Source organism: Hylaeus volcanicus, chromosome 4, assembly GCF_026283585.1.
Source record: "Hylaeus volcanicus isolate JK05 chromosome 4, UHH_iyHylVolc1.0_haploid, whole genome shotgun sequence".
Taxonomy (NCBI): Eukaryota; Metazoa; Arthropoda; class Insecta; order Hymenoptera; family Colletidae; genus Hylaeus; species Hylaeus volcanicus.
In genome coordinates, this window is record NC_071979.1 from 14,147,068 (window position 1) to 14,166,045 (window position 18,978).

At 34.1% G+C, this 18,978-nt stretch overlaps 2 protein-coding genes across 2 annotated transcripts in view; both read right to left on the reverse strand.

Annotated features, from left to right (window-relative positions):
* LOC128874943 (uncharacterized) overlaps positions 1 to 8,291 on the reverse strand; it is a 28,988-nt gene extending 20,697 nt beyond the window's left edge. Inside the window, exon 1 of the mRNA XM_054120137.1 lies at positions 7,857 to 8,291. The gene's annotated coding sequence lies outside the window, so the exon portion shown is untranslated. The remainder of the gene's footprint in view (positions 1 to 7,856) is intronic.
* The window catches only part of LOC128874942 (lateral signaling target protein 2 homolog), a 60,852-nt gene that overhangs the window by 28,192 nt on the left and 13,682 nt on the right, over positions 1 to 18,978 (reverse strand). The window contains exons 2-3 of the mRNA XM_054120136.1: positions 18,574 to 18,835; positions 15,703 to 16,010 (exon numbers count right to left, since the gene is read on the reverse strand). Coding sequence (XP_053976111.1) covers positions 15,703 to 16,010; positions 18,574 to 18,835 — 570 coding nt within the window. The remainder of the gene's footprint in view (positions 1 to 15,702; positions 16,011 to 18,573; positions 18,836 to 18,978) is intronic.

Genomic DNA, 18,978 nt, shown 5'->3' on the forward strand with positions numbered 1-18,978 from the left:
TATCAAGATTTCAAGATATCAAGATTTCAAGATATCAAGATTTCAAGGCTTCGAGACATCAAGATTTCAAGGCTTCAAGACATCAAGCTTTCAAGGCTTCAAGACATCAAGATTTCAAGGCTACAAGATATCAAGATTTCTAAGCTTTAAAATCTCAAGACATCAACTCTTCAAAACCTCGAGCCATCAACATATCAAGACTCCAAGACTCGAAAACTTCGACTGCTCAAAAATTCAAGACCCATCAAGACATATCGGATACATAAACTTCGTAACTCTTTTCGCAAGTATCAGCCTGTTGAACTCTCAGAAGCTCTTGTTGAATGAGTCACGATTTTATTAAACTGCTTATTCTGGAATCATTTCACTGTCTCGCGTCTGGACGTTCCCATGCTCTAGTTCACTGATTGCCAACCTTGAAGTGTGTAAGAGCTATTGTACAGGGTGTCCCGTCATTGGTGGTACAAGCGAGTAGGGAGTGATGCTACGTAAAAAATTGAATCGAAAATGTAGAATAAAATTTTGTCTACAACCCTTTACTATGTTTTCGAAAAACATAAGTTTGAAAATTTATCGAACACGCGTACACTTGGACCAACTTCAGCTCGGAGGATTGCATTGCAGATCACCTCCATTATTGTTCGTATACGTTGTCAATGGATCGATGAACAGATTTCCAGAATTTGTCTAATTTATGAACTGTTGGAAGTAATTTCCACGTTGTTGGAAACATAACTCTCCTCATTAAATTGCATCGAATGTTTTTTAATGTGTCGTTTTGCAGTTTTAATTGCTCAAACGCTATAATAATTTTCTATTTTAATTATTCAGTGCTCGTTATGTCATCACTGTACACAATCGACTTAACATGACCGCACAAATAAAAATCTAAAGGTGATGGGTTCGGAGATCGTAGCGGCCAAGGTATTTTGCCATCGCGGCCGATTCAGTAGTAATAACTTTCATTTAAATTACTTCATTACTATAGTGTGGTGGTGTTCCAACTTGTTGAAAAATTAACCCTTTGCACTCGAAGCCATTTTTCCTGGTATCTGTTAGCAACTCGAGATGCTTTCTTAGTATTCTATTGCCACGAATGCTAAGCTTAGATTGACTTCGAAAATGAGATCTCTAATTTGAAATTTGGAAATCAGGTGACCTTTGCCTCAACGACAATCATTTTATTGACACTTCGAGTTCCAAAGAAATTAAATCTAAAGGAAACATAGCGGTGACTGAGAATCATCTCTCGAGTGCAAAGGGTTAAATTTCTTCGAATTATAAGAGGAACACTTTCCAATAATTCGGGTAACGTGACTCGTTAAATCGAGTACTCGCATACTCGATAAATATTCTAACTTATTTTTTTCGAAAATAAAGGGTTGTACGAAAAAATTTTATTCTACATTTTTGATTCAATTTTTCACGTAGAATCACCCTGTACTCGCTTGTACCACCAGTTACGGGAGCCCCTGTATAGCAGGGGTGGTTAACCCAAATGAGTTCGCGGGCCACTATCGAAATGCATCATAACTTCGCGGGCCGCTAATAAAATTATGTATCCCCATATTACATATTAGATATTAGATTTAGACTCATTATAGACATTTTTTTGCCCTTCAGCTCTTCAGCTTTTTTCGACACGTAATGGACGGTGCGCGATCGCGCTCCTTGGCATTTTTCGACCGTGTTTCGTGAAAACTTTCTGGTACGCAATATTAACTTAAAATCAAAGTTAATTTTTTCTCAAAATTTCGACAGCTAATTTATGAATATACATTCAGTGTAATAAGTATTCGTACAGGAAGCATTTATTTTAAATGGGGTGCTGTACGAATACTTTTTACACTGACTGTATAGATGCAAAATTAATGTACTTCTTTAAGGGGGGAGGGTCAAGTAAAAAACCGTTTTTTCGCGAATTATTTTTGAAGAGTGCGTAATATATATTTATTTACAACTAATTACTAGATATTTTGTAGCATGTAGATAATCTATATAATTTTTTTTATGTAAAAATATTCATAAATGAATGAACAGCAGCTGTTTGAAGTTGGCTTCTCGAAAATGCGCCGTGCAACGCACAGATCACTCTAATTATTTGAAATCAAAAATCCACCAATTTTTCGTTAAATTATAGTAATCCGCTTTGCATAAACCTAGATTAAAAGAAAAAAATTTTTAATTTAAAATTTCACGCCACGTTAAAAAAATCTTGTTATAAAAAAAACTAATTAAAAACATTGTTTATTTCAATTTTTATAAAAACCTTTAGGTTGATGCAAAGGAGAATAGTTTAAGGAATATTTTGTGCCAAGTCTCATAGCAATCGGCTGAGAAACCTCCAAGCTACATTGCACGGCACGCGAAATTTTGTGTTTTGAGAAAAATGCGTTTAAAGTTTCCGGATATAAAAATAATCCTTCGTGTACCGTTCGGAGCGCATCACTTTAATGACTTTGTAGGTACACTTAGACATGGAAGTTTTAGCTGAAATGGTCGGAGACATTCTCCGGATGATAAACTAATTTTCTAAAAAAAAAAAAAAAAACAGGTCAAAATTTTGAATTTTACTTGACCCTCCCTCCTTAATACATTGGTTTCCACTACTTTGGTCATTATGAAATAGATATATTTTGTAAAAGTGTGATGAATCTCGCGGGCCACAAAAATCTAATAATAAATCTAATAATAATCAAATGATAAAGCTCTCAATCTCGATGGCACGGCGCGTAGAAAGAAAATACGCAGGCTGATTCTGCGGGTCCTGAGGGATGCGGATCGCCTGACGTTCAACTCCGCTTCGGCATTACCGAGGTTTAGATAGAATGGCCCCGCCCAATGATAGACCACCCCGTGAAGTAGTGACGTTCTCGTTAAGGTTAGGCCCGGGCCAAAGGAAAACGACGACCTAGCGAGAAGCGGGTAGAATCAATGGCCGGGTGCGACGCGATTTCTACAGTTAAAAACTATAACTACACAAAATTTCAGGGCTGCACACAAAGATTTTATTTTGGTTAAAAATTAACGTGTTTGAACGCCCGCCTACGCTTCCAACCCCGGAGCGACTTCTAGCTGCAGCGCTATGGGCTTGTCACCTAGTAAGGAGTGTTTTTAGGTACAAATTTTCATTGCACCTTATCATTTCTAATTTTGGTAGCCAGTGCTTAGACTATAAGGCCCATGCAGCCAAGAGGACCTCGGGGGCTGCACCGGTAGCCTCCTCCAGCCATCAATGCAAAAACTATAGATTTCAAACTACTTATCCAAATCTTACAATAGGTAGCCGTTCAAAAATATGCAAACGACAAATGACATAAATGAAGACAATATTATTTTTGAATAGCCTAGGTTACATAATTAAATTATGGAACTATACAACTGGTTGTTTGTAAGGCACTTTCTGCATCTGTCCTTCACTATTTTCACAGTTGAAAATAATGGTTTATGCAGATTGGGATAACAGATGGCATAAAATTTTATTCTACAGATGGCACAAAATTTGATTCTGGTCAAAAAGTTCGATCGGTTTACTAACTTCAGTTCGATTGTGTATTATTTAACCTCTCGAGGATCGAATTTTAAGAGGATTTTTTTTGCTTTAATCGAATATGCACACACCAAAGCATTATTTGACAAATTATTATTATACATTATTATACAAGTTTGTTATCTAACTTTAATATTGTATATTTTTTAATTCTAAAAGGTAATCGTAAATGTGTCAATATTCCTGAAGTTTTATAGTCAGTATATGACAATGGACACTTAATCTTATTTTTTAACTAAAAATTTGTAAGATCAATTTTTCCAATTTTCGTATCTTTCGCGTTTTACAAAATTCGCTAAATAGAAAGTGCTTCGATTCTGAAAGTGTTGTTGAACATTAGTTTGATCAATTTTTTGCGTCGAACGAGGAGAAATTTTGTAATCGTGGAATTATGAATTTGTCCAAAAGATGTGGAAAGATGATCGAACAAAGTGGAAGATATCTTATTGAATCAAGATATTTTCTTGTCTAAGAAAAATCGCTTTTCATTTACGCGTTAAAATTCGAACGAACTTTTAGGCCAACCTAATAGAAACACCAACGTCTGTTCCTCACATGGTGGCACTGATGTTCTTACTACATCAATATAAATTTTGTACCTCTGATTATATATCAGAATAATGCCTTTATATATAACGTAACACAAACCTGGATTATTAAATATTTGATCTTGAGGATATTATACTTAGATTAGAAGAGCTTTCAAAGATTACCTTAAAAATGGACAGTAAACTCAACTTTTTTCTGCCACTTTAAATTACCACGATCGACTGAATTTATTCTTTGCAAACTACCAGTTGCTCGCTAGCATTGGCAGCCTCTACTCTAATTTAAAATACACAGGTCATCGTGGAAAGATTTTTATCAAACAGATTTGTTGTACACGTATTTGTCAAATTGCTGCAAATAACGTGTTAAAATGTTTCATAGTTATCGTTTCATGGATAATTTCTTTAGTTCCAAAGAGGTGCAATTAGTTTTTCGTATATATCTCAAAAGCTACTTTATTTTACTAATATGTAGTTACTTTCAAAAGTAACGATTGTTTGTTTTATGTAATCAATTGTTTACGTACAGTATGACATGAAAACTTTGAACTTTAATTTTTTGTGAGAAGTGCATATTCCTGATTGCTTCATCATTGTTGAAAGGTCCTCAACATTACCAGAAATAAATATAAGACTGGTGAGAAATAATTTCGTACAAGACGACTGGGTAGAGTATAGATTAAAGTCTAAAGTTCAAAGTTGAGTTCAAAGGTTTCACGTCATGCCGTGAATAAACTATTGACTGTCTAAAAAAGACACGCGACACCTCTATTAAAACGAATTCTCTTACTTTTATTTTCGGCTATTATTTTTGCACTAGGCGTAATGATTTTTCAAATATCTAAGAAGAAGTGACTTTGTATAGCTGTCGAAAGGTATAAAGAACTATTGATACAAGCAGTGTGTGCTCAAGGATGCTACGAACCCTTAGCAGTACTAGGTAATTGACGGTGCTCTCTCATACCTAAATAATATTTATTAATTTTTAATATTTATTAGGTTTAGAAATTAATTTTGTGCCTTTGCATTTACGCAATTATAATTCTAGTTTAAATAGAAATGTTTACTGGCCATTTTGCTACACTAAAGTACCAACCTTGATAGTAATTAGACATACTGATTGGTTTTCTTTAATAGTTCTATTTTACATCGCATCTACTGCTTGGTCATCAGCGATGGATTTCATTAGGTTTTTATTTAGTTAGTGGAACTGTATATTATTGTAGAGATTAGTGGCTTTGAGATGGTTTATAGTGCTTAACGCATTCGATATTTCGTTTTTACAACTATATGTGGTATTTTGGAGGAAAGATAAAAAATTGTATGGTTTCCCTTTATAAGAGAATTAATCTCTATACCTAATATATTCAATTTCCCAAATTTCTATTCTTTAAAATAAATGGAAATTTTGGTATCTAACCCTTTGCACTCGAGAGGTGACTCTCAGTCACCATTAGGTTTCACGCAGCAAATCTACAATACCTAATGTTTCTTTACGTTTAATTTCTTTGGAGCTCGAAGTGTCAATAAAATGATTGTCGATGAGGTAAAGGTGACCTTATTCTCAAATCTAGATAGCTTAGAATTCATGGCAATAGAATGCTAAGAAACATCTCGAGTTGCTGGTAGATGCCAGAAAAAAGGCCTCGAGTGCAAAGGGCTAATATGTTGTACGAGAAAAATAAAATAATCAGAAAATTAGAAAATTAGAAAATATTCCACATATACTGTTTTATACATACACTCGTTGCACATCGTTCATAACGATTTGACTTGATGAAAGTATACAAGTGTGGAAAATAAATTTTCCCAGTAAAATCTAAAGTGACCTAACTATGGGTGGAAAGGTAAGGGTCGCTGCGCGGTCGCGCAACCGCGCAGCTTAGAGGAAACATTGACCGAGGGAGCTTACTTTTGAGCCTTACATTACATACATATGACCACAAATCAACGGAATGGACTTTACTAAATTTGTGAACTTTCCTTTAATTGCGAATCGATATTTTATTCATGTTTCGACTGCTCTATTCATTCAAATTCCTAGTCAACTATATTTATTGGTTATTCAAAATCGTTGCGAAGAATTCTTGAATAATCATTGTGTACAATTATAGCATTAAATCCATAATGTCTTTATATTCGATTGATGCTACAGTTAGGAACATAATAAGACTCGTGTTCGTGGACTTGCATTACTTTCGTAGCGAATGCTTTCCTCATTCCCGTTAGAAATTTAATCATGTTTATATTAAAACTGCTTCGAAAACAAAGTCAACATGGTTTTCAAACATGCTCGTAGGAGCTTACTTCTGTCGAAAAATGAACTCCACTTTCGTAACGAATAGCTCTCAAAGCCTCGTTTCCTTATTGCTCCCATACTTCCATGATAGATGAATGCTTTTCCAAAAGAGTCTTTAGGATTTTGTTTTTTAATAACAAAGTACACCTGTTAGTGTGTTTACAGTGGACCTTTACATGTTATCATTTATCACGTTTAATTATTTAAAGATTGCTATTAAAATTGTTTGTATTCCATATCATTTGTTTTCACTTCATTGGTTTACATATTTATATAAAATTATAGAGCAAAATGGTTATTCTATTGTATACAATAATATCGTAGACAATATTAATTGTATTATATAATATAATATACAATTAATATGTCAATATATAATTACTTTTGGTATCAGTTAAAACACGAACAAAAATTTGCATGAGACTTGAATAGTTTGCGTTCACAGGTTGAGCAAGTCGTTATCGCGTTATTTCGTTAATATCGCTGCGATAAGAATCGTTCAGCGAGATTAAAATTCCCCTTTACGTTTCGTTGAATTTTTATGTATATAAATTAATTACTAGTTTCTAAATTCGCATTGCAAACTGCACTAAAAGTGCCTCAACATTGTTGTTTTAATCATACACAAATGGTATGGAATACAAACAATTTTAACAGCAATCTTTAAATAATTAAACGTGATAAATGATAACATTTAAAGGTCCACTGTAAATACACTAACAGCTGTACTTTGTTTAGTACTTTGCTAAGCTGTACTTTAAAAAACAAAATCCTAAAGACTCTTTTGGAAAAGCATTCATCTATCATGGAACAAACTTACAAACTACGCTATAGATTCATCTGATAGGTACGACACCTGTTTCCTATTTCTCACGTCGTGTATATTCTTGGTACAATAATTAGTTTTCCGTCGAAGAAGGTTAATAAACTTCTCGCAAATCTGTATAGCTTCATAGTAACACAAAAAACTGGTCAGTATTTCCCTGCTATTTCAAACGTCATTTGTTTGAAACAATTCCAAAAGAATCGTCGAAACTATTATTTTCAAACCGAAATGATTTTGATGTGGCAGACTTCTGCCTTCGGCATAGCCATCCGAAAAACTCATTCTCGCTTGGCTGTTAGTTCAACGATTACATTTCATCGAAAACGATTTAGCACTATTTTCGCAAACATCTATGGAATTAATATTTAAAACTCCTCCAGATCCTTCGAGGTATGAATAAAAAGAACTGCAATAAAGACTAGAACATAAATTTGAGTAAAGTCGGAAATGTCTGCTTGAAAAATCTTTGATCCTTAATAAAATAACTTCAATAAAAGATCGATGCTGTTTAGACAAAAACGAAACTTATACGATCCAATATCACGCCAGGCGAGAAGGGATTCGCTAGCATCGATTCCACAATAATTTATGCGACAGCACCCAACAAACAAGAACAAATGAAAACTGTATCACCTTCTGGCTCCTCTTAGATTGTTTAGTTACCTCACGTTACCATTAATTCACTTTACAATCGCGAAAACGTACGTTTCGCGTTTCGCTCGCGAGTATCGAAGATATCTCCGACAATCATTTATTTTTCTCGCTATCAACATGCCCTGTCTGGCTATCCTACGTGTAACAGTAACAGCTTCAACAAACCGCACTCGACCGTGGAAAAGTTTCCCATCGATCGGAAATAGAACGTTCGACACAAGAACCCGAGCGTTTGCTTAACCGAGGGATAAGGTTTTGGCACTCTCGTTTCACTCGAAAAGAAACCACTCTAGGGAAGACGGGGCTGCACTAACGTCGGTTAGGCAGTAGGAAACCGTCGCTGGGCTTATCGGTCGCTTTTCAACGGCGAAAAGATCGGGACGGAAAATCTCGGAATGAAATTCTGAACGCGGTTCTACCACGGAAATCCGACGGCTGACTGGAGAATTCGCAGACGTGCGCCTTTAATTTAAAGCCGCGGACCGTCTTCGAGCACACTGCATGTGCGCGTTTCTCTCCGATGTGTGGAGGGTACGTTGGGGAAGGTGTATCAATGATTGCGAGTGTTCTGGGGCATCAATAATTGTCGTCTATTCTCGGGTTTTCGGGATGGCATTGTTACCGCGCTGAGCGTTTCATGCATTTGTGGAGCACTGGAATGCGACAAAGGCATGTATGTTAAACGTGTTTGTGTGGAATGTATACAATTGTGCAAAAGGAAATAATAATGCTATGTACACATATAATTATAACAATTTATAGAATACGTTCTACGTGGGTAACTTTAATATTCGAACTTTTAACAATATTTACTTTGTTATAATTTCATCTTTATCCTTTAACAATCTACAATATTTTTATAACTTTAATATATACTCTTTATAATTTTTACTTTGCGTCTATTTCCTTAGGATGAAAGATGAAGTAATTGACGCATACATTGCATTGAAACATTAATTTTAGTTAACAAAAGTATAATAAAGTTTATATATTTTGTATTTAGCTTCCTATGTAGTTTATGTATTTAGTTTATGTATTATGCATTATCTAATTTTGACGATACTTTTGTAATATCAGGACACTTTACAATTTTTACTTTGTCATTATTTCATTACTTTATCTGAGAAAGCAGATGTATGAATATCACTAAATCATGTGTCTGGTTAACTAAAGCAGACTTCAACAACAAAACAACATGTTCTATACATTCGTATATATACTATATATGTAAAAGAATATATAGTAAAGCAATTGCTATGTATGTACTATACAGCAATCGCTTTATCTGTTAATGTTCAGTCATTTCAATAATAGTAATTTAATTTTTATTTTGTTGCTTCGTAACTTTGTCTGCAATAACAGATATAGTACTCAGTAACAGTATAGTATAGTAACAGTAACAGTATAGTACTATACTGTATAGTACATACACAGCAATCTCTTTATCTGTTATTGCAGACAAAGTTACGAAGCAACAAAATAAAAATTAAATTAAATTGAATAGTATAGTACTATACTGTATAGTACATACACAGCAATCTCTTTATCTGTCATTGCAGACAAAGTTACGAAGCAACAAAATAAAAATTAAATTACTATTATTGAAATGACTGAACATGAAAATTACTCGTCCGTAGGTTACTGTCTTTCTTCTACGTGTTCGTATAGAAGTGTTTATACATGCTGCACATCGTTCTCCAGGAGTGCTATCGACAGTCGCGCAGTCTCACACGTTAATTGGACGTGAACTGCGATGGTTGGTTTCGCGAAAAGATCTAGGACATTTGAAGATCCGAGTGAAGCCAACTCGACAGCTATTCAAGAGAGGCGGCTCTTCTGTAGAGCATCCCTTACACGACGAGATACCAACAGGCATTGAAAGCGTCGGTGGTGTTTCCTGGGGGGTGTCTCGTATCGCACAGCCAAGAGTGAGCTATTGCTTAAAAATAAAACTCTTTCTTTGTCTACGGTAAACGCTCCAGTTATGACGGATTCTTAGATAAGGCAAGTGAATTTACAGTGGCTTGCACGTTTCCGGACAGATAGATTTTCACTTTGTAATCCGAAAGCGATATTTAAAGTTAGTTTATCTAATATTAGGTACAAAATGCTAAATGAACGAATGCAGCACAGAAAATAAACTTTATTGTACGGGATGTCCTATTTTAACTTGGACACCGTAATAATTTGAAAACACAGGGTTTCGGCAAAAAAAAATGAGAAAGCAAAGAGAATGAACAAATGTTTTAGATAAAAGTTTTATGGCTCCGAGAGGGACAGAAGATGGAGTTATCAATTCGATTATAGATGGCATCACTTACGATATTTATTCATAGCGACCATTTTTTGAAATGGAAATCGATTTTTTTGTTCTAATGAAAACTGTAGCTGGTATTGATAGAAAAACAACGCTTTTTGTTGTTTTTTTTTTCATTCGGATCATTATTGACCGAATTACAGTGCTTTAAAGTTTGTATATCTATGTATATTGTAAAGTTTGTATATACGTTAATATAAACATTTACACAAATTCTACAAAGTACATACAAAAATATTTTTATATTTCCTCTGAATAGTATTAGTAGTCGAGAAAACATTGGGATCGGTCTTAGAGTATATTTAAATTGTCAGTAGAGCAGAACGATCCCTTAAGCGGACATTGCAGCTGACCATGGTCTCAAAACGTGTGGCAAGGGATTGAGCTTGTAGTTGCAGACTAAGTTCTAAGGGTGGTTCCAAGTCCTAAGTGCTAAATATTTGCAAATACGGTAAAGTTACTATTACTTATTAGCACTATCTATCGTGCAGGCGTCAGCAGTCTCATTACAAGGGTAATTAGCGTCAGTTCCGTAGCCACGTTAAAGGACCCATTGAACAATTTCCAAACTCTGCTAAATGGATGCTTCCAAACTTCTAACTGAAAACTTGAATGCCTTTTTCTTTGACTCATAATTGATGATCACTGAACGAGAAAGCAAAGACAGAAAAATTTCACCAAAATTGTAAACAGATATATACTAAATATACAGGGTGTTCGGTAACTGGTGATACGAGCGAAAAGGGGGCGATTCTACATAAAAAAAGTAAGTCGAAAATATACAAATACAAATGTTTCATACGAGGCTTTGTTTTCGAGTAAATCGAGTTTGAACTTTCGCAAGGTACGGGTGCACTAGATCATGTCCTGTTATAACGGATCTGTAGATCATTGTCTATATATACAGTGGGTGTAGAAAGTATTCGTACACCGATCAATTTCCAAAAAAGACTGTGTAAAATTGAAATTTATTAACTTATCTTTGATAAACAATGACATTCTACATATTGTCTGAAATCTCTAGAATAGATAGATTACAAAAAAAATAGATATTTATGTAAGTTGCGAAATTAACAAGAAAAAACAATTAATCGATAGAAATGTTGAAGCAATAAGTATTCGCACAACTGTTTAATTTTTAAAACTTGATTAAAATAAAAAAAGAAATTTACATTAATTTATAAGTATATAATACTTCGTGGGATTTCCTTTTGATTTTATCATTATTGTAACTCTTTTAAGCATTAAATTAACTAAGTTATTAGTTATTCAAAGTGGGATATTCTTCCATTCCTCTATTAGAGCCATTCTTAAAAGTACTTTACTGGAAATTTGATGTTTTCTAATTCGTACGGAGCAATAAACTAATGTGTTTACGCTACAAACTCTACTGTAAATGGTTCGTCATAAGAATCGTACAAATACTTATTGCTTCTATACTTTTACCCACTTTTCGCATTTATTTGTTAATTTCACAAATTATATTAACTAGTAAATGTTGTTGGGACTATATCTATCTTAGAGACTTCCGAGAATATGTAAAATATCATTGATTACAAAAAATAGAAGTTAAGAAACTACAATTTCACACATAAGTTTTTTTGGGAAATTGATAGTTGTACGAATACATTCTACACCCACTGTATATGTATAATGTACATACATTTAGAAGAAAATGTAGAATATGTTAGCTATATAAAAGATATTTCCTTGTCTAACAAGAAAAATGTAAGAAAAATAGCTTTTCATTTACGCGTTAAAATCCGAACGAACTTTTTGTCTAACCTAATGCCTCTGCACAATATCTAGCAATTTGGTGCCTTCGAGGAATGCCACTTAGAGCGAGATTGTGTTTGTTTCTTAGAAGGATCGCGGAGTATCGATGCAATGAAGCATTAACGAGCCAAGATCGCACTCCGAGACGACTCTCGGGACTGATTGCATATTTTATCATCGTTGCGCGGAGAACTGTTTTCTCTCGAGGCCTACCCTATATAATCTAACGCATTCGTTAAAGTTTCTGATGATAACATAGAGCATGCAAGACATAGTGCACATATCTCATCGATTTTTATTTAACGACTTCGCCAACTATACAGAGCGTCCCGAAAAATTGAACAAATTAGAAGCGCCAGTAATAATAATTCTTAGACCGTGGATTTGATAGATTTATGACACATTAACGTGCGATGCATAGAGAAACCGCAAATAATGCATGTAAAATATATTATATAACGTATGTGGAATATACTATACACTGAATACAATATTTTCTTGGATGCTTTCGTAGCTTCAAACTCTTGCTTCCAATAGTGACGCGAGAGTACACAAATCTCAAAATTTTCCATGATTTCACTAAAACGAAAAGAATTAAACGATCAATACATTAATGTAGCTAATATTTTTGAAAGAGCTTTTCAAAAGCTACAAAATTATATATAACACTTGCATATAAATTTTAATGACTTCAAAAAATTGCACAAGCTGAAACAACGTAAGAAACTATCCTGAATTAATTACATAAAACATAAAATATTGTGTATGTATTACTTATTAATAAAACGGAAAAAATCTTTTGGGACAACCTAATAGAATAATTCTAGAGAATTTGGTAGCCACGTCCGCGTTCCGTAAACAAATTCTCTCTTGCGCCATTACTAAGTTTAAAATTTTTTATATACACCTATTCGAAATGCCTTGAGAAAAGGGTGAGATCAGAAATACTCATAAATAAAATTAGGGTTGTTAATTATAGATCACGCTAATGTGTACATCTGGATCAAGACAGACCTTGAAAAAATATTTTGATAATGGAATCGAATTTCTGTCATAATACACAATCCAAAAAAGAAGCATCAGTTTTTAATCGTGCCATATTACAGAACTAAATTATAGAACCAAAAGGTTTTTAAAAAGGGACTTTAGAATTTTTGTATTAATCAAACACAAATGGTGTGAAATATTTTCATATTTTAGACGGAAGTACACGTGATTACAATAAGAGTCATAATGTAATTAAACGTGAAAAGTGATGCTCAAATGTCTATCACTTTTGTTATTAAAACATGAAAATCTAAAGCCCCTTTTAGAAAAGCCTTCAGAAATTTGCTTGTCCAAAAGTACGCGTGGATGTAAATTAATATTTTCTTGTTGTTTGAATGTAGCATGTACTAATTTATGTATCATAATTTTCACAGGAACCATTATGAAGCAAAACCAGACTCGAACTGTCGATACTTGACGCTAACGGGGCAGTGGCAAAATTAATTACTGAGTGGTCAAATATATTAACAAACCAACAAGGTTAACGCTTATGGACTTGGGGAGGGTGAGACCATTGCACGTAGGGCTTTGGAATTTATGTAACGTTATGACGTCACATTGATCTGTATCACAATCTGTATCACAATTCACAAGATTGCTAAGAAAGCATAAAAAGTAATGTCATAATGTGATAATTCCGCGAATAAAGCAATCATAGTGCATTCTAGATAGAAATTGAATCTCTGAAATGCAATTAAATGGTTTGAAAGAAATCAGCACCTTGATCAATTTTAATGTAGATAAATGTTTATTCGAAAATAACGAATAAACTGTTACTCGTCATTAAGACAAAATGTACGCATTGCATGTTTTAATTTCTAATTCTGAAATTATGTTAAAGAATAAGTCTACAAACGGGAAGTTGAATGTATTGTAGATTGGTATCTGATCACTCCTCTTTAATTCGTGAAACAGAATTCTTTAATTTAATACGTGTCAAATGAAAACTTTATCGTCGTACGTAAACCATACACCATCAGCAATTGCGAATACAATTGATAAGCAGAAATAGTAAGTTTTGTGACTTAAACATCTGGTGTTTAAATTATCTTTGTTGAACAGCTAATTGTAAGATAATGTCTTTCACGAACCAATGGTAACTCGAGATAATTTGTTTAAAGAATAATTTTTGCAAGGAGACTTGTCCAATTTGTTCAATATTTACGAAAGTTCCTGTATTTGTAGTAGAACTTGAAATGCTAAAGATAATATATAGTTTTGAGTTAATGTATAATAAGATATATAAAAGTTTTTGGTATCCAGTCAATGTAAAAACAAAAAAAAAAATGTACAGTTAAAGTTCCAGAAACTGTATTATAAGAACTCATTGCAACAAACAATTGCACAATTTAAGCAATCAAATCTAGTTTTACAGCCATTAAAACAATACTTATATGTCTACTTGTATGCCTATGTCAATTTTTGTTTCTCCTTATCGTTCAGTAACATGGAATGCTCAGTCTATAAAGCCGGTCGTTCTGTTGGCAATGTAGAATAGCCTGTTGATAATTACAGTCCGATAGAGTATTCTACCTTGCCAAGAGTATTCTATGTATCTTACCAACCAGGCAAACACGTTCTTTCCTAACTCAAAGATAGGCATCAGGATTTTTACCGACTGGGTCACACTGTAACCTTTGCAAATAGTTCTTATAGTACAGGAGGTAAATATTTTTTAAACACTTTAGCTCTGAGTATTTTCTAATCTATTATTAGGTTGATTCATAAATAACTTCCGCTGCATACAACAAATAATCATACTTTTGGGGAACCTCCTGCTGGTAGCAGTTTTTAATTTACCCTCTGAATGGGACCAAATGATGATCAACAACAGTGGCTATATAATTGATTTTCATTTATTATGTAATAATATACTATGCAAGTAAATTATTCATCAAAATTTTGCCACTGTTCAAATTTCAAATACGCATAACTCCGACAATTTTCATTGTATAGAGACTATTTTCTCTCATTTTGTAGGTAATTATCTATACTTTACGAAAACTTATTTTTCTTTAAAATCTGATTATTTGGCGGGCTACCTGGATCGCACTGATTATATTCGGAAATTATACATAAACCATTGTAAGTTTGATCTTGGTTTGATTTTTGGATATGTTTTAAAGGGCCGAAAAATAAGATATCCGTATTTTTTTTATTGACCTGTTTTCATATTTAGGGGGTGAAACGACCCCCTAAAGTTTCAACTGCAACAGGCTATTATTATAAACAAATTATTGTTTACAAAATTTAGGGCCAGATTTGATATGCCGATAGAAAACTATGAAACTTTTTCTCAAAAAGTTGGCTCCTATCTATGATAGTTTCAGAGATAGCCTATTGCAGCTGAAACTTTAGGGGGTCCTTTCACCCCCTAAATTTGAAAACGAGCCAATATAAAAAAATACGTATAAAAATGAAAACAATCGTAGGCGGACACCTAAAAAGCTCTCCTTCTAAGTGAAACTTAGTTTCTTAGTAATCTTAAGTTTACGAATGGAAAAGATTGTAACAGTTTTTACCTGGAACAATATTTTTTAGTTTTCTTCTCCATTCTTAAGTTAACGAACGTAAGTTATTTACCAATCGATCCAATTGTAACCGAGAACACGCAATTCGATAAATCTTCGATTCTCGCAGGCCTATTGGGGAAGTCTCCTTGTCAGTAATATTTTTGTCGCTTACCCATATCGTCTATAATCGGTGCCATCCTCAGGGTTACTCCGACCAACAGCAAAGACATGGCGAGCAGAAGGCAAGCAGTCGCGACGATCGTCCAACGTGCGCGTGGAGGAAGTTCTTCGGGATCGACGAGCTCTTCTCGAGGACCCGCGTTGATAACCTTATGCCGTTTCCGTTTTCGCTTTTTGCGGGGCCGATGATACTTTTCACGAGGTTCCTCGATCTTTTCGATGCCGCTCAGAATTTCTTCTTCTAAATCGTCCGCTACGTTTAACGCCACGTAATTGTCGTCGTTGTCGTAGTGGATCTTTCTGCAAGAATAGAAAACAACGATATTCGCGATAACGTTACGCGGGTGAATTTTTTAAAAGAAATCTTTATCGTGATCAATTTTCATCTAGACAAATATTTTTTCGTAAATAATTAATTAAATGTTACGAAAAGGTCCTTTTTAACACTTTATTTACCGGGAGCCTATTTATAGGCTTTTTAATTCTAGTATTTAGCTTTTCGAATTTATTTACTGTGTCGATGGTTGTCTACTTACGATGTTCAGTTTTTGGAAACAGACTTGGCTTTCAATGTACCTAGTAACAGTATGGAGGAATTATTGTCAGTCTAGGTTGCCATATGCTACTGTAGAAAATTCTTTTTTGAATTAACGTATGCTTCTAAATAGCCCGATAGATAAAGTGTTAAGGGGTTACACGCAGTTGTAGTCAAAATTTAAGAATTTTTGTTCACACTTTAAATACATGTTTTAATAGAAAACCAAGCTTAATGTTATAGTACTAGTAATGAACTTAATATATAAATTTTGTTATTAAGATAAAATTTATATATTAAGTTCAATATTAGTACTGTAAAATTACGCTTTGTTTTTGATTAAAATGTGTATTTAAATTGTGATAAAAAGGGAACCTTGCCGTTGCATACGTCATTGTTATCAGAATGTAGAAAGTTATCGATAAAAGCTTTTTACCGTAAAGGCGAGATAAGTAGAGTCATGCTAGGGAAAAAGGATTTCTTTCAATATTGAGAAATGGGTCTGGAGTCCATGTTCGGAAACTGTTGGTCTTGGGTACTCTGAGAGACATTTATGTATCTTTTAAAAAAAGATATCCCGCGAATAAAGTCAATTTCTGATTATTTACGCGCTTACGTCAGCAGAAGCATGTTTTCGCTGGTGCCAGCGGTAAATACTTTGTGTTATCGTAGCGTTTTAATTTAAAAAAAATAGAAAAAATCAATTTATATATATTAAATGTATGTCTTTTGAGTAATACAACGAAAATGGATTTTTAAAAAAAGGTACTATGGTCTGGCACCTTAAGGGACGAAACTAAGACGGCAAATATTAACCCTTTCCATTTGAGAGGTGACTCTCAGTCACCATTAGGTTTCACGCAGCAAATCTACAATACCTAATATTTCTATACGTTTAATTTCTTTGGAGCTCGAAGTGTCGGTAAAACGATTGTCGGCGAGGTAAAGGTGACCTTATTCTCAAATCTGGATAGCTTAGAATTCATGGCAATAGAATGCTAAGAAACATCTCGAGTTGGTGGCAAATACGAAAAAAGGCCTCGAGTGTAAAGGGTTAAGTGTTTTTCGTGTTTTCTTTTTACACAGAAAAATGTTCCTAATTTTTTTCTTTTAATTTTGCGAATATTTTACGTATGTTTTAAAGTACATTTAATACTTTTTCTAATTCATTTCACACAGAAGTCTTTGAAATCTTTCTCTATATATACATATGTATAGCAAGTTTTCGCCCAAGTCTGCTTTCGATGGGAATTCTGGTAATCGCAATTGTTATCCGAAACCCATGAAATTTTTTATTTACATTAGTAACATGTTTTCTAAGAACATGAACCTGGAACTGCAGCCATAAAAGTTGAAAGTTCGATTATTTAGTAGTATTTAAAGAAAAAATATCAATTTTCATTATTCTTTGTGCAGCTTTTTGTAATAAAAGCATGCTTCAAACGATGACATCATTCAAATTTTTTAGTTCATATTCATGGCATTCAAAGCGTATATAGAAAGTTTGAAAACGATCGGTCAATTGGTTTTTCAGTTATCATTCCCACGGCTTGAAAAAATATTGTTTAAAAACCAAACGCGATATCTCAATGATTTCTGTTGCGAATTGAATTGAGAAAATTATCAAATAGACTTTAAAGCATACGGAAAATATTCTCATGATTATAAATATATTACATAAATTCTTCTCTGTAAGAACAATATTCCAAGGAATATTTAATACTTGAATTGTGAATGTGGTCTCCCCTCTTAACCCTTTGCGCTCGGGTGGCGCCTCTAGGGCGACATATGTAATTTAAAAATGATTTTGTGAACGTACAATTTCAAATTCACTTACATCGGAATACAACTAATTAACAATTGAAATAATAATACATCGAGTCATGAACGTTCGTAGATGTTTCTCTTCGAAGTAGAGTTTTTGGTTTCACAGAAATTTATTATAAAAATGGACTGGATTTGACTCTATAGAAAAATGCCTCGAGCGCACAGGGTTAATTCCTTCAACCCTAGTGGGACATACATGTACATGTTCCAGTGAAAACATATGGTTCGCAAATTGCAATTAAGACTCACAGGAACATATGTTAAAAAGGTGAACATCATTTGCCTTTTATGTGGCTACTTTTTATTTGTACACAGCCCTAGTTTGATATAAATTATTTCTAAAAGAGAAACGAATAGAATTCAAATAGAAATCAACGGAGTCGAAATGGATTCTTTTGTCAAGGGTCTGTAGCATCGCTTACACGTCTTCGCTCTCGTATTCGCCATTTAGTCTAATTGGTGCACTTGACAATTTAATTATATAGTATAAGCAGCACTTACAATTGAGCTGTACTTTGGGAAAAGTAGCAGGCACTTCGGTGCAACTGCGGATATTCGCAGGAATCGCTGAGGGTTTCTCGAGTCCTTTCAAAATTGATCAATGCGAGATCTTGGTCGCCATCCATTCTGAGGAGCTCGAAACGTGAATTGAGACCAGTCTGAACGTCCTGGACTACACCGTGGAGGATGTTTGGGCTCTTGGAATGTTTGCGTTTCTTTCTTGGACGTCGTGGACTCTCCGATGCTCTTCGTCTTCCTTTACCTGGAACAGTATACACGCCATTATAGTCTTCTACGTTCTAAATTCTAAAGTATCGCGTTTCAAGATACTCTGACTCTAATGGCCTCCTTTTATGAATATACAGGGTGTCCCAAAACTCGTGTAGGAGCCGGAAATGGGGGGTA